This window comes from Calonectris borealis, chromosome 17 (genome assembly GCF_964195595.1).
Source record: "Calonectris borealis chromosome 17, bCalBor7.hap1.2, whole genome shotgun sequence".
NCBI classification, from domain to species: domain Eukaryota; kingdom Metazoa; phylum Chordata; class Aves; order Procellariiformes; family Procellariidae; genus Calonectris; species Calonectris borealis.
In genome coordinates, this window is record NC_134328.1 from 17229172 (window position 1) to 17243878 (window position 14707).

Consider the following 14707-nt stretch of genomic DNA (forward strand, 5'->3'; position numbering starts at 1 on the left):
CGGCTCCATCCGGGCCCCGCCGGGGCCGGTCGCTACGGAAGTGCCGGCGTGGGGGCGGGCGCGCGCGTTGCCAAGGAAGTGCGTCAAGGCGGGGGGCGGGGCCGTCCCGTCGCTTCCGGTGCCGCGGGAGGAGGCGGCCGCGCGGCTCCATGGTGACGGCGCAGGTGAGTCCGGCCCGGCCCGGCCCGGCCCGGCCCGCGTGTGCCTGGGCCCCGCCGCCGCCACCCGCGCGTGTGCGGCGGGGGCCCGCCCCGAGGAGCCGCCGCGGCCCGGGGCGCTCCCCGGAGGGCCGCCCCGCTGCTCCCCAGGTGCCGCGCGGGTGTGACAGCCCGGGGCACCCGCCGCCCCTGTGGCCGCCCCTGTTTGCAGGGCTGGGCACGGCCTCGCCTGCGGGGGTGCCGGCCGGGGCAGCGAGCGAGGGAGGCGGCAGGCCCTGCCCGCTGCCAGGCTGCCTGTGGCGAGGCCGCGGGCGGGTGGCCCCGTTTGGGCGGGAGTCCCCCCCGCAGGCGGGTGTCCCCCCGCCGCCGCTCGCCTTTCGGGCACGGCCCGCTGTCCCCGTCCCTCGAGCTGGGTGTCCAGGTGCACCCGGTGTCGCAGCTGCGAGGGCGGCGGGTGATGCTCGGGTGAACCCACAACCAGAAGCGAACTCGGGATCCCGGCTGGAGCGGGGGTCCCGTCCCTGCTGCCTCCCCGGGGAGGGGGACACCCGCGGGTGCCGTGCTGAAGCAGGTGGAGGTGACGGAGGTGACCGCAGGCTCTAAGTGGAATCAGGGCGCGCAGTGCCCTGGCAGCAGAAGGCACGTTGTGGAGCGCTGGCATACGCTGTCACCCGGGGATGTCCTGTTTGGCAGGGAGGTGAGGAGAACAGCAACGGAAGAGACAGTTGGCTTATGAAGGAGTAAAAGACACAATCAATTAAGCCAAGACATTACGAACCCACAACTATTTGAAAGATTTAAACTGCAAGAAAGCAATAGAATTTTTTAAGTGGTATGTGGGGATGTGCAGAGAGACGTGAGGGAAGGGCTTAGGCAGCGTACTGAGAAAATCTTCCTGAGGTCTTTAAACTTAAGCCAGGAAGCGGAGAGGCCTCAGGACTTCAGCCTGCCCGAGGCAGACGGGGTGAGGGATATGTGCCCAGTAAAGCGTGGTGTTCCTTGGGCACGGCCGGCCGAGCTCTCAGGTCCTGACTCCTGAAAGTTTCTGCTGAGAAGTGGTTACCTCAGCTGACGCTCAGGTTGTGGCATTGCTTATTTTTTCAGGCACAACCTTACGTTAACTGAAATAAACAAAATGCTTTTTTCTGCCTACTCTCCCCTCGAAGGTGGAGCGCACCTTCAAATGCTTTCATCTTGACCTTAACCTTGACTTTTAGGGACCTGGCCCAGGTCGCTTTAGGCTGAACTAATTTCATGATCAAAGGTAGTAGCAGAAGAGCGAGTGGCACTGTGGCCTTCCCAGCTCTTCTGGCCATCCCTGTCCGGCCGCTCCGGGCAGCTCAAACATTGCTGTGGAGTTTTGGGGAACACAAACACTGCCAACTCATGGGTTTTATTTTTCAGTCACACACTGGGATGAGTCTGAGAAGAAACATCATTTGTTATGCTTCCAGTAAACTTCACAGCAGTAGCTAAAATAATTGGAGATGATTCGTGATAGGTTGTTATGAAAATAGCCCAAATTAGGGGTAAAATAATTTATCTGTGACTATAAAAAGAGACTTGCAAGTGAAGTGGGGAAAGGTGTCAAAAGATTATCAAGCTCACGTTGATGAGATATACCCAGAGGAACAGCAAATATGCAACATAATTTTTGTCCAATGTATACCTCTGCCAAAGCTGTCGCAGAGGGAACATGCTGGATATGTCACTTCTAACTTCCAGGTGAGCCTATGGACAGCAATGTATGCTCTTGTAAAACAGTCTATGTGAAGATTAACTTAATTCTGATCATTTAATGTTAGTCAGCATCACTTACAAAGCGGCACTTCTCATCAAAATGGTATTTCAGATATTAATTATATAAAGTAAATCAAGGCTCTGCTTTTCGGAATTCATGCCTAATTTGAGCATTTGCCAATGTGAACATTCACTGTAATAATGCAGATAAATGAAGTATCGGTTGTTATGTGAACTTGTGCGAAAAAATTGTCTCTTGTGAACTTGAGCTACAGGAATATCTCAGGAAGGTATGGAAGGAGAAGCGTGCATTGGTATATACAACTACTCATGATGATTAGAGGGAGAGTTGCTTTTTATGCTTCTGCAAGACTTGTCCCCGTTGCACATATTCTTTCTCTGTTGGTATTCTAGAATACATGTTCCTTGTGGGTCAGACAGTAAGGTCATCTTTATTTGGAGTTGTCAGTTAGGAGGGAAATGTTATTCAGCAGCAATCCTACAGGAATTTGAATTCACTGTGCAGATTGTAAAGTGCTTCTGGATGATTGTCCAGTTTGGTCAATTCAATGCATGTTCCTCATCTTCCTCTTGGTAGCTACCACGCGCTTTCATGGGAATAACGAGGACAAGGAGTTTCCCCTCAAAACCAAGGAAATTCCAAAGGCCATACTGAGGTTTCCGTACAATTCTTAAACTTGTTTATTCGTTACTCTTGTGTTATTCTTTGTAGTGCAGATTGACAGCCTCGATTTTGGACTAGAAATGTTCTGCTTCCTTTCTCAGTCCTCTAGCTCTGCTCCTGAAGTTCTCTGTCACCTTGCTTGAGAAGCTCTCCTGAAACATGCAATTACTGAGTGAAAAACAATTAGACAAAATCCATGGGTTGCTGCAGATCCAGCTGGTGGTGGAACAGCGAGAATGTCCTGAGGAGGCCAGACTGAACGCATGCCAGCGCTACCTGGGGTTTCCAGTGTCTATTAGTTTTACATTTAGTTCCAGTTGGCAGAAGGATCTCAGAGCTCTTCCTGAAAGATATTTTGGAAAAAAAAAAAAGCTTATTAGAAATCACACGGCATTCCACAAGCTGTGCCGTTTAGACCTTCCTTGTAAGGCTGTCACTTTACAGTAACACAGTCTTTCTGTTCTGTTTTAAATGGCAGCTCGTTGTGCTAATGACTGGGGGATGCAACAGCGTTTCTTCCTCTCTACCCAGAGTCATGAAGGACTCGGATCTGTGAACTGGGTTTATGCAACGTGAGTTTAGATTGATGCTGAATCTTGTAAACCTGATTCAGTTGGAACACCAGAGCAGGAGCGAGGAGTGTGTTTCAGTAGGTTAGTGTGCTTGGGCAGAGCTGGCTTTTCTGGGAAATCCCAATAAAAATATATTGCCAAAAGAAAAAATAATAGCATAGATCTGTGTGAACAGTTGTGCTTGAAATATCTAAAGCAAGTACGGTTGTCTTCAGTTTCCCCATAAAAACAGGTGCGCGAGTTCTAGCTGAGGAAGACACTAATGTTAGTTTGCAGGATCCTTTCACAGAGGGTAATCACATTACGGAAAGAGGAGGGTGGGCTCAGAGGACTGAGTGCTTTATGAAATTTTTATAAGAAGTGATATGAAAGGAGCTTAAACTCACCTTCAAAAGCCTGAGAAGGACAAATCCTGGCAGGTGTCCACTTCACACCCTGATATCCGCTGGTTGCTTGAGCGTTAGATGAGGCATAATGTAGGTTACTCCACCTTTATAGTTTTCCCTTCTGCTCCCTGCTGAATGCGAGCGAGGAATGCTGCTTTCTAAGGTGCTGACAATACTTGTGCAAAAAATACAAATGCAAGATCAACATTGACTGGGATGTTTGGAAGTGGAACAGAAAGATGAGGAGTTCCAGGGCTGCGGGCGTGCTGCGAGCAGCTGTCCAGCGTCGGGGGGAGCGACTCTGCTTCGCCTGGGTGCCCCAGGGCGAGCACAGGACCAGAAGTGACTTTGAATGTTGGGGTGTGAAGGGGTTGAATTTACAGGGCTGCAGCAGCGCCCTCGGTGGGGGCACAACACAGGACAGGCATCCTATGGCAGCACACACCGCGCCTCGCTGCAGTTAGGTGGTGGAAATATTCCTCTTCGTTGCCCACTGATTTCAGAGCCCACCTCACTGGGGTAATTCACTCCCCTTACTGGTTTGTTTTACCATATTTGCAAGCGTTGGAAGACTGTGCTGCGTTTGGCTGCTTTAATGATTTCCTTTGTACTGAGCTAGATTGCAAGACTGGGTGAAAACTTTCAGGTTACAATTATTTTCACTTGATTCTTGGCAGAAAAGAAAGGTAACATCCGTTTTCCCAAGTGTGGAAATGCAGAATATTCAGGGGATGTGTTGCCTGGAAATGGACAAACTATTTAATGATTTTATCTTGAATCCTCGCAGCTGCTGCAGCCTAATTAAAGATCTATTATTCTGCAAGGAGGCTTCTAGAAAGTGACTTTAAAAGTGTAACGCAGAAGAGGAAAAAAGTATTTGGGCGGCATTCCAGGGAACTGCTGTCATTTAAGAAAACCCAGGCATAAGTTTTAAACCTTCTGTGGCAGGATGGTCCTGATGACGCATCACATCTCATGTGAGGGGGTTGTAATATAAACGTCTCAAAAATATGAGAATGTTTCGTCAATACATAGGAGGTGTAAGAAGAGGCAACTCTGAAAATACTGTATTTAAAATTTACAGTCTCTCTTGAGTTTTGGTAGGTAGGTGAAGCACTTACAAAAGCACCCGACTGATTCCCTTTCAAGAGCCTGAGCACTATGGCGAGAGCAAGCCTGTGCTAGATTTTCAAAATATGAGATTTAAAACAAAAAGCCTGACTGCAAAGAAAATCAATGGCAAAGTATTATATTATTTTTATAAATAGTTTAAAAACCATTATGATTATTTTTAAGGGTCAAGAAAAGGATCTCTACCAACTGTAAAGATGTGACTTGATGAAGATTTTTTGCAGCAGAGCTTGTAGAAACGATACCGTTTGATGGTCAGGATTTGGTAAAATAATACTGTCTCAGTTCAGGCCTAAAATATTTTTATTCGTCAAAATCCCTCGCAACTTAATGAATGCAAAATGCTGCTCGAATAAATAAGTCGAATCTTTGGCTGTGTGAAAAATTGTCTCCTGCAGAAAGCTGCCTTCACATGTTCCTGCTTTGTTTCTGTTTTAGGTTTCTAGCACGGGATCACCCATCGACCAGCTCACGCCAGCCACAGACCTGCCGTCATGTCTAAGTTAAAGAGCTCTGAGTCTGTTAGGGTGGTGGTACGATGCCGGCCAATGAACAGCAAAGAGAAGACAGCTTCGTATGAAAAAGTTGTTAACGTGGATGTAAAGTTAGGGCAGGTCTCAGTGAAGAATCCGCGGGGAACATCTCATGAACTGCCTAAAACTTTCACCTTTGATGCTGTGTATGACTGGAATTCCAAACAGGTGGAACTCTACGATGAGACCTTCAGACCTCTCGTGGACTCTGTTCTGCAAGGGTTTAATGGGACAATCTTTGCATATGGGCAAACTGGGACAGGGAAAACATATACGATGGAAGGGGTGCGTGGTGATCCTGAAAAAAGAGGGGTCATCCCCAATTCATTCGACCACATCTTCACCCACATCTCTAGATCTCAAAATCAGCAATACCTAGTTAGAGCTTCGTATTTGGAAATATACCAAGAAGAAATCAGAGACTTGTTATCAAAGGATCAGTCCAAGCGGCTGGAGTTAAAGGAGAGACCAGACACAGGTGTATATGTCAAGGATTTGTCCTCCTTTGTTACGAAAAGCGTCAAAGAGATAGAGCACGTCATGAACGTGGGAAACCAAAATCGCTCAGTTGGTGCCACCAACATGAATGAACACAGCTCTCGATCTCATGCCATTTTTGTGATCACTATCGAGTGCAGCGAGTTAGGACTTGATGGAGAGAATCACATCCGTGTTGGGAAACTCAACCTGGTAGACCTTGCAGGCAGCGAGCGGCAAGCTAAGACTGGAGCACAGGGGGAAAGGTTAAAGGAAGCTACTAAAATCAATCTCTCTCTTTCAGCTTTGGGCAACGTTATCTCTGCCCTAGTAGATGGCAAAAGCACACACATTCCATACCGGGACTCAAAGCTGACTAGGTTACTTCAAGACTCGTTAGGTGGCAATGCCAAAACTGTGATGGTGGCCAACATAGGCCCTGCCTCTTACAACGTAGAGGAGACTCTGACAACACTGAGATACGCCAATCGTGCCAAAAACATCAAGAACAAGCCGCGAGTGAATGAGGATCCTAAGGATGCTCTGCTACGAGAGTTCCAGGAAGAGATTGCTCGACTCAAGGCACAGTTGGAAAAACGGTCTATTGGCAAAAGAAAGAGGAGGGAAAGGAGGAGAGATGGTGGGGAAGAGGAGGAGGACACTGAAGAGGGTGAGGATGAAGGAGATGACAAAGATGACTATTGGAGGGAGCAACAAGAAAAGCTGGAGATTGAGAAGAAGGCTATAGTTGAGGATCACAGCTTGGTAGCAGAAGAAAAGATGAGACTGCTGAAAGAGAAGGAGAAGAAAATGGAGGACCTGAGGCGAGAGAAGGAAGCAACAGAAATGTTGAGTGCTAAAATCAAGGTAGAATTCTTCCTTGTCATACTTTTTGAAAGCAATTTATTTAGTCTGTGGGGAAAATAGAGGGTTTCTGAATTGGAAAAGTATTTCACAAGAAGTTTTCAGGATAGTGATTTGTGTTTAGATTGGAAGATTTTAAAATAAACTATTTCTAGACAGAAGTTGAAATTTCCACCATTAATTATATATCAATATTCATGAGTTGTTTCATTGTTCTTATGTGCTGATCTTGTAGGATCTTAAGCAATCCGCACAATAAAATGTGATGATACATCTCTTCACAAGCTGTGGCACAAAAACCGCTTCATTCTGTCACAGATGATTAACAAGTTTTTTACAGGAGAGCACACATCTTGGTTCTCCAGCTTTGCCACACATTGCAGCAATGTGTAATTCTAAGCAAGTTACTGTTTCATTAATCCCAGTTTTATAGGAATTTTAAGAAATAGTAATTCTTGTAGCAGCTGACTTGAAAGAGAACGTTAAATAAGGGAGCTGCCCTGAAGAAGTTGTATTTGTATGAGAGAAAGTTACATTCTGTGGTCACTGGGAGAAACTTATGACCTTGGTTTTTCCTTTCAGGCAATGGAAAGCAAGCTTCTGGTGGGAGGGAAAAATATTGTGGATCACACAAACGAACAGCAGAAAATCCTGGAACAGAAACGACAGGAAATTGCAGAACAGGTACAAGGAAGAACATTTGTTATTTTGTATAAAAAGCCTAGCTGCAGAACTTTTATAAAATGTTGTGTCAGGAGAAACTATAAGAAAATTTGCTCAGGGTTAACGTTAAAATTGGTTTAATGGCAATCATTAATCTCAAAAGAAGGGGGAAGGGCTTGTGTCCTATTTGTCAGTGTATGAAATACGTAAAGAAAGTTTATACTGGTTTTCTTCCAGCTTTTCACATTAAACATTTATGTCCTGTCTTGATTGGAGCTGTCTGTAAGTGAAGAAATAATTGTGTGACAGTTCAGAGGGTGACAGTTCAGCCATTAGCTCAAGGAGGGGATGTTTACTGTGTGATAAAAGTTTATTTTCTGTTATGCATTATGGTGATTCTTTAAGTGCAATGGCTAGTATGAATTGATAAAAAGAAAAAAAAAGAATCAAACATGACATTTGATTCCTTTAATTGAAGCTTGAGCACTTATTCACACTATCTGATTTTAGTAGCAAAATAAAGACAAAGAAGAGTTAATGCTTCTGGTATTTCTAAGGCAAGAGGTAGGAAAAACTAGAAGCTAAAGCAAAAGCCCTGGAATCCAGGGAAGTAAAAACATCCTGAGCATTGGTTTCATGTATGTCAGCCTGGAGGTGGCAATGTAATTGCGGTCTTTAATATTGTATGTCACCTTCTTCAGAAACGTCGGGAGCGAGAGATCCAGCAACAAATGGAAAGTCGGGACGAGGAAACACTAGAGCTGAAGGAGACCTATAGTTCTCTTCAGCAAGAGGTGGACATAAAGACCAAAAAACTCAAAAAGGTAAAAAGAAAATGATTCCATGTCTAGTGGTTTAGGAATAAAATCAACTTGTGTGTGAAAGTGAAAGGTACATTGGCAAGTTATGACTTTGGCTCTTGTCTGTTCCAGTTATTTTCCAAGCTGCAAGCTGTGAAGGCAGAGATCCATGATCTCCAAGAAGAGCACATCAAGGAGCGCCAGGAACTGGAACAGACCCAGAATGAACTTACCAGGGAACTAAAGCTAAAGTAAGTCCCATTACTTCATTGTCTGCTATTAACTGTAACAGAGATGGTTTCTTTGAGTGGGGAGTGGAGGGACTGCATTGCACATGCTTGTGGAACAGGATGGAAACATGAGAAAACGAAAACATTCCTCCTTTTCCACAGCTGTATTAAGTCAGTGGGAGAGGAGCAGTGGAGAAAGTCATCTGCTAATTAGGTTTCTTGTGTATTTCCCATTTTTGTGGTTGCATGTAGGCACCTGATTATTGAAAATTTTATTCCCTTGGAAGAAAAGAATAAGATCATGAACAGATCATTCTTTGATGAAGAGGAAGACCAGTGGAAACTGCATCCCATAACCCGTCTGGAGTGAGTGTACTTTCAATCTTTTCTTGGGATGGAATTACAGGTCACAGAAAACCCTATAGTTGTCAAGAACAAGGTACCCCAAAAGAGGGATTGAATTGGGGATTTAAACTGGCCCTCCAGAGTTCGTAGCTTCTTGCTGCACAGTAAAATAAAAAAATGTATTCTTCTTAGTAGGTTGAATAAAATAGGAATGTACAGTTAGGAAAATTCTTGGAAGATCAGGATTTTTCTTCTAGATGAGCCCAATAATTATATGTAAAATATATGCAATAGTGCATTCACCATTAAAATAGCAGTAAATTCCTATCACATTTCTTTCCTGTTTTAGATAGGAAAGCTCTCATAATTATTATTATGAGAGCTGTGGCTAGATCCTGACTCTCTACACAGAAAGGTCTCTACAGCAAATTTAGAAAGTTGGGTGCAGCTGAGTCCATCTGCGGTCTGTACACTAAAAATACGTAGAATCCTCCCCTTTGTGCAGGGAACAGATGACACAGGATAACTATCTTACCATGTTGTCTCTGACTATAGAGAGCTGTTCCTGCAAATGCAGCCTAGGTAGTTTCTGCTCTTTTGAAACATTTCTGTTGGAATTTGCAGATGTTTTAGCTCATAAACTCCAAGAGGAGTCTTTGTTTTTGGTGTATAATAGACTGAGTATCCATTTTTCTCTAGTAACCAGCAGATGATGAAAAGACCGGTATCTGCTGTAGGGTACAAAAGGCCACTGAGCCAACACGCCAGGACGTCCATGATGATTCGTCCAGAGGCTCGGTACAGGGTAAGCCCAGATGTGGTTTCAACCTTCATGTGTTCACCCTCCTGATCAGGGGAATGTGAATTTCAGAGGATTGTTAGTTCTTCTATGGGATGTAAAATTTTACAGTGTGCTGCGTACGTTTATAAAGTACTTCAAAATAACCTTCTGAAGGGAAAAGAAACAATTTGTATGAAAAAGTGCAGACTTTGGTTCTGCTATTACTGTCTCAGGCAGAGAACATCGTATTACTGGAACTTGACATGCCCAGCCGAACAACGAGAGACTATGAAGGTCCAGCCATTGCTCCCAAAGTTCAGGCGGCTCTAGAAGCTGCTCTGCAAGATGAAGATGAGATACAGGTGGACGCTTCAACCTTTGAGAGCACTTCAAATAAAAAATCAAAACCCAGGTGAGTTGGACCTTTAGTGAGCAGACTAGCCAACAGTAGAGGTACAAGTACAGTTGCTATTTGTCAGCACTTGTCAGTGGAGTTAAGGCGAGCTTAGCTGTAAAGCAGAGAAAGAGAGAAAGGAACATAAGACAGAAGTGAAAGCTGAGACTGATTAGAGAATAAATCCAGTAAAAAAATGCAGCTTTCGGAAGATTAATTTTGGTGAGTAATAGGTGACATTGTTGGGGCTTTTTGTTTATTTTTTCATTTTTACTTCTTCAGGCCTAAAACTGGAAGGAAATCAGGGGGATCCTCTTCAGCAGGCACCCATAGTTCTCAGCTCTACCCACAGTCCCGAGGGCTGGTTCCAAAGTAAAACCAGCAGTTCCTCTCCAGGGCACGAACAGCCTTTGCCTTCTGAGAGCAGAGACAAGTAAAAACCTGCAGAGGGAACTCCCAGCCAGACTCCAGCCCCTTTCCCCTGGAGATGGCCTCTTTGCTGTTTAACTGACTTGTGCCAGTCCAGGTGCACTGAGCCACAGGAAGATACGTGCTTGCAATTCAGCATTTGGCCTCTGTGGGAAACAGATTTTAGTTAGGAAATCAGAAATGCATGAGGTACGTTACAGTGTGTTAGAAGCAATGGGAAGCATGGGGATCACCTCGCAGCATCACCGTCTCTCCTTCTGCACTGGCCCTTTTGCTGCACTGGGCTTTTTTGCTGTTGGGCAATACGAAGACAGAGTTGAAAGTCATCTCAACAGAACCACCGCTCCAGAGCTCCATAGTGAGAACCAAATGAGGTTAAAAAGCAGAGGACCTGTTCGAACTTGGCTAGGTGCATAGTTTTTCCTCTTCCTGCTTGAAAGACTGGCGTCATCATTTGGGGTTAAGAAGTTGGTCTGAACAGGCAGGATGGCAGCGGTCAGCATGTACTCACCACCAGATAGCTGTGCCTCCCTTTAGGGCTGTAGGACAAAAAAGGGGTCTTGAAAGCAACTTTGCGCTCTCTAGAAAGGAAGCAATAGAAACTGAAGTCCTTTCCTTGTTTACAGGCATAAGTAAGAGCTTCTCTAAACTGACCTCCTACAGACCTCACCCCTACCAACAGGAACCACCTTGTCAAAGAATACATCTCCGTACCAGTGCCAGCTCCACAGCTTTCTTCCTCTCTCTTGCCTCCATTTTTACCCCTGGCATTTCAAACCAGTGTCCATACTAAGACTAAACTGTGGGGTGGCGTACGGCCATTTTCTCACATCTCCCACTGTTCACGGGAAATGTCGCGTTGGCTCAGAGCTATCTTCCTGGCAGGCTCGCAGGGCGGACTCTGCTTTCCCCTGTAAGCAGAGGGCAGAGCACCGTCATGTGGAGCTGCCCTTGAGCGCACTCTTGTACTTATGGTCCCTTCCCTTCGTGTCTAAGGAGGTTCAGCGTTCGGTACCTTTTGTGCCTCACCTGTTCCGTGTTAGAAGCTTTCCCTTTGCACCTCCCAGCCCATGCAGAGCCTGCTGGGAGTGAAAGCTCATGTAACCGAGTCTGGGTAATGGAATCTGGTATTAATTCCAGGGGTTTTACTTTGAAAACAAGGGAGGAAGAACTCCTGCTTTTGACGGTCTCTTTGCAAAGCTGCCCTATGACTAAAGCAGGCTGCTGTAACGCTGCAGGCTCGTGGGGCAGGGTAGAGAGAGGTGGAACTGCTGTGCTAAGGACAGAGTAAGGTGTCCCTGCCTAGTGTCTCACAGCTCATTCGTAAGTTTTAGTTCACTGTATATTGAGACGTGGGATGTTACTTTTTCTGCTGTTGGCTGTCATCCTATGAATGTTTTTACCTATTTCCTCTCCCTCACTGATGACTTCCTCCAGACTGACATGTGTGAGTGTATGAGGACTTGCCTGGTTTTAGAAATGCTCTGATGTGTGGACTCTGCCTTGTGTGCTCGTTAAGTGTCCGCTGAGTGACTTCACCCAGGCTGGAGAACTCCGTTCTGTCTGACCCCCATGAGCAGAAGGAACCGAACACTCGGCACAGCTCACCTCTGCATCTTGCGGGCATGGTGCCTCGGTGAGCCAGCTGCCCAGCTGGGCCCAGCTAAACGCTAACTCGGCTGCTTTGATTCCTGGAGTGCTTTTCTGGACCACAAGATTAATATATATACACATATATGCATACATATATATATTAGTTTTGGTGGAGGAAGAAGGAGTTTGCTTGTAATTGAGAGAGCAGGCATCTGACAAATTTCTTTCAACCTGAATATGGAAACCTGGCATAATCTTCCTTTTTATAAAGCACTGTTTATGTACAGAGAGCCTTTTAATAGGCTCTTGTTGCATAATATAATGTCACCTTCTCTTCCCTCTCCTCCCTTTTTCTCTCTAGCACATAATCTTCTGTACTTTGACATTTTAAAATATGATTGTATGGTGTAAGTGCTCAGAGAATTGAAATGAAACAAGAAGGGTCTAAAACCTGAAATAGCAAGAAAATATATATGCATAGCAATGTACACATATGTTTTACATGAATACACATACACAGACACATCTGTGTCTGCACATGCGCACACTTCCTCAGTCGCTACTATTCCATAGGGAATTCTGTATTAAACTCGTATGCTGGAAACTCCCCTTGTGGCAGGACCGGTACAGCGGAAATCGCAGTGCAAACCCAAACTGTTCTCGTTTTAGTGTTGATAAGCTAGCTGGTTAATATGTCAGAGGCTCTGCTTTTAATTCTGTAGAAATTCATTAGCAAGGTGAAAGAAATTTAATAGGGTGGAAAAAGAATAAAACTGCATATTTAGTCATTGTATTTAAATTGGAGCTGTGGTTGGAGATTTGGTTAGTGTATTCATGGGCAATCTCAGATTGTTAGAGAAGCTTTTAGATTCTCATTCCGATGGACGTACCCTCGACCAGATACTCAGTGGCACTGATATTAAGGTAAACTACATTGTCTTAAGCTGTACAAAAGTACTGAGCTCTGGGTTGAGGTTTTTAAGAAACATTCCTGCCGCGTTTGCCCCTCTCTGGGTGTTATCTGAACCATCTGGGCTTCCTGCAGGTTAACAGCCAAAGACAGGAAATCCAGCCGACTCCTGGAAGAGGCCCTCGGACAGTGTGTGCGGTCACAGCTTCTTCATAGGAATGTTTAACATCCTCCTCGTCTTTGCTCTGATCTGTATAATGGGATCTTTTTTTAAAAGGTGACATGCAGCAGAAGTCACTCCTTGGCTCTGGGAGCAAGCACCGCCTGACACTAAAGCATAGGAATTAAAGCACTTTCTTAAAATCCGTAACATAGGTCTAGCGCCTTTTTTAAAATATTTGCATGCTGCTTGAATCCTCTAAAACACATACTTCTGTCATAGCATCTCGCGCTACGCTGATGCATTGTACAGATCAGATCAGACTTGTGTTCAGTATTTTTTTTAGGTGTAGTAAGTCTGCCTTCACTGAACATAGAGTGCTTGCCGAGTTTCAGCGAGACACCTGCGAACCTGGATCTGTCCTCCCGTCTGTCTGTAATGGTTAACGTGCACCAGGCTTTAAACGGTTCAGTGTGACTCCCGTGGGTCTGTTTCTGCTGTGTTAAAACACAAATTGGAAAAGGTAACCTGCAAAAGCCATAATTAGATGCGGAGATGGAACTGAAATGAGAACACCGGTCCTGCCTGCGCTGCACTGTGCAGCGGTGGGTTTAACTCTCTGTGGTCCAGGCGCTTACTACCTTCTTCAGTCCCCTTTCTCTTTGACACGAAGTGCCCGAGGGCCTCCCCGCGGGCACAGCTGTCCGTATGAGAACACAGCTCCTTGGAGATGCGCTCATCTCCACCTTCTCTTAGGTGATCTGTAGACAAAGAACCTGTCAATAGTTCTGTCCATAGTTTTACAGCTTATATTTATTTGTATCATCTCTTTTGTCTAGGAATGTAAAGTGATCCTAAAATACAATGTGTAATAAAGTCAATAAGATTTATTGCATCTATCAAAACGTGCCCGTGTTTCATTCTTAAATTGTAAGTAATGGCAGGGGTCATTGACTTCACGTTTTACAAAGCCTTATGTTATTTGTCTTCAAACCCAAAAGTCTCTGGGCAAACTAAATTATTATTAAGCGGTAAAATTAAGTAAGACTAGAGCTGCCTAACGTCGTTGCCGTCTGGCACCGCCTGCAGGGACCACGAGCGCCGAAGGGCCCCGACCGGGCTCCCGGCCCGGCGCGGGGTGAGCCCGGCGGCCTGCGCTCCCCGGAGCGCCTCACGAGGGAAGCGACGGGGGCGGCGGCGACAACGACGCGCAGAAGGCGCCCTGTGCCCACGGCGGTTCGGCTCCGGGGGCAGAAGTCGCCTCGGGGCACAACCCGGGTCCTGAAACGCGAACAGCCGGAGCGCTCCGCCGGGGAGCGGCCAGCGGCGGGCGGGGGCCGGCATCTTCCCTCCTCTCGCTCCTCGCAGCAGCCGGCGGCAGCGGCCGGCCGCGCCCCCCCTCGCCCCGCCAGGGCCGAGGACGCCGGCCAGGCAGCGGCCTCCCGGCCCAGGCGGTGCCGCGGGAAGGAGCGCGGCCGCCATGAGGCGCGGGCGACGGCAGCGGCTGGGCCCGGCGTGCCGCGCGGCGCGGGCAGCGCCCGCCGGGAGCCGTAGTCCGCCGGCGGAGGCGGGGCCGTGGCGGAGGCGGCCGCGGGGACTACAACTCCCGGCAGCCCTTGCGGTTTGTTTTCCTTCAAACGAGGCCCAGGCCCGCCGCGCGCCTCGCGCGCCCGGCCCCGCCCCTTCGGTCGCGGCGCGCGGGTCCCGCCGTGTCCCGCCGCGGCCACCGTCGCCGAGCCCCGCCCCCTCCCCCCCGCTCCCAGCCCTTTGACCCCGTTGTTATGTCGGGCCCGAGCCGCCGCCGCCGCCGCCGCCTCCCGTAGCGCCCGGAGCCGCCCCCGCCTCGCGCCCCGCCC

At 47.1% G+C, this 14707-nt stretch overlaps 2 protein-coding genes across 3 annotated transcripts in view; one reads left to right on the forward strand and one right to left on the reverse strand.

Annotated features, from left to right (window-relative positions):
- Positions 1-14707, reverse strand: part of PLAGL2 (PLAG1 like zinc finger 2) — a 53743-nt gene that overhangs the window by 19825 nt on the left and 19211 nt on the right. The gene's annotated exons all lie outside the window — the stretch shown is intronic.
- Positions 78-13756, forward strand: KIF3B (kinesin family member 3B). 2 transcript variants are annotated; one of them, XM_075166903.1, is made up of 9 exons: positions 78-164; positions 5111-6549; positions 7129-7230; positions 7911-8033; positions 8142-8260; positions 8492-8605; positions 9284-9389; positions 9599-9777; positions 10042-13756. In XM_075166903.1, the coding sequence occupies exons 2-9, from the start codon at positions 5167-5169 to the stop codon at positions 10133-10135; spliced, it is 2220 nt and encodes a 739-aa protein (XP_075023004.1). In that variant the 5' UTR covers positions 78-164; positions 5111-5166; the 3' UTR covers positions 10136-13756. The 2 variants fall into 2 exon arrangements, with proteins under 2 accessions (XP_075023004.1, XP_075023005.1); XM_075166904.1 differs by lacking the exon at positions 78-164 and adding an exon at positions 541-1883.

Excerpts from the sequence above, each read along its gene's own strand:
- KIF3B (XM_075166903.1), top strand. The coding sequence starts at position 5,167 with ATGTCTAAGTTAAAGAGCTCTGAGTCTGTTAGGGTGGTGGTACGATGC. Across the intron at positions 6,550-7,128 it reads TGTTGAGTGCTAAAATCAAG|GCAATGGAAAGCAAGCTTCT; the intron begins GTAGAATTCTTC and ends TTTTCCTTTCAG. Across the intron at positions 9,778-10,041 it reads AATAAAAAATCAAAACCCAG|GCCTAAAACTGGAAGGAAAT; the intron begins GTGAGTTGGACC and ends TTACTTCTTCAG.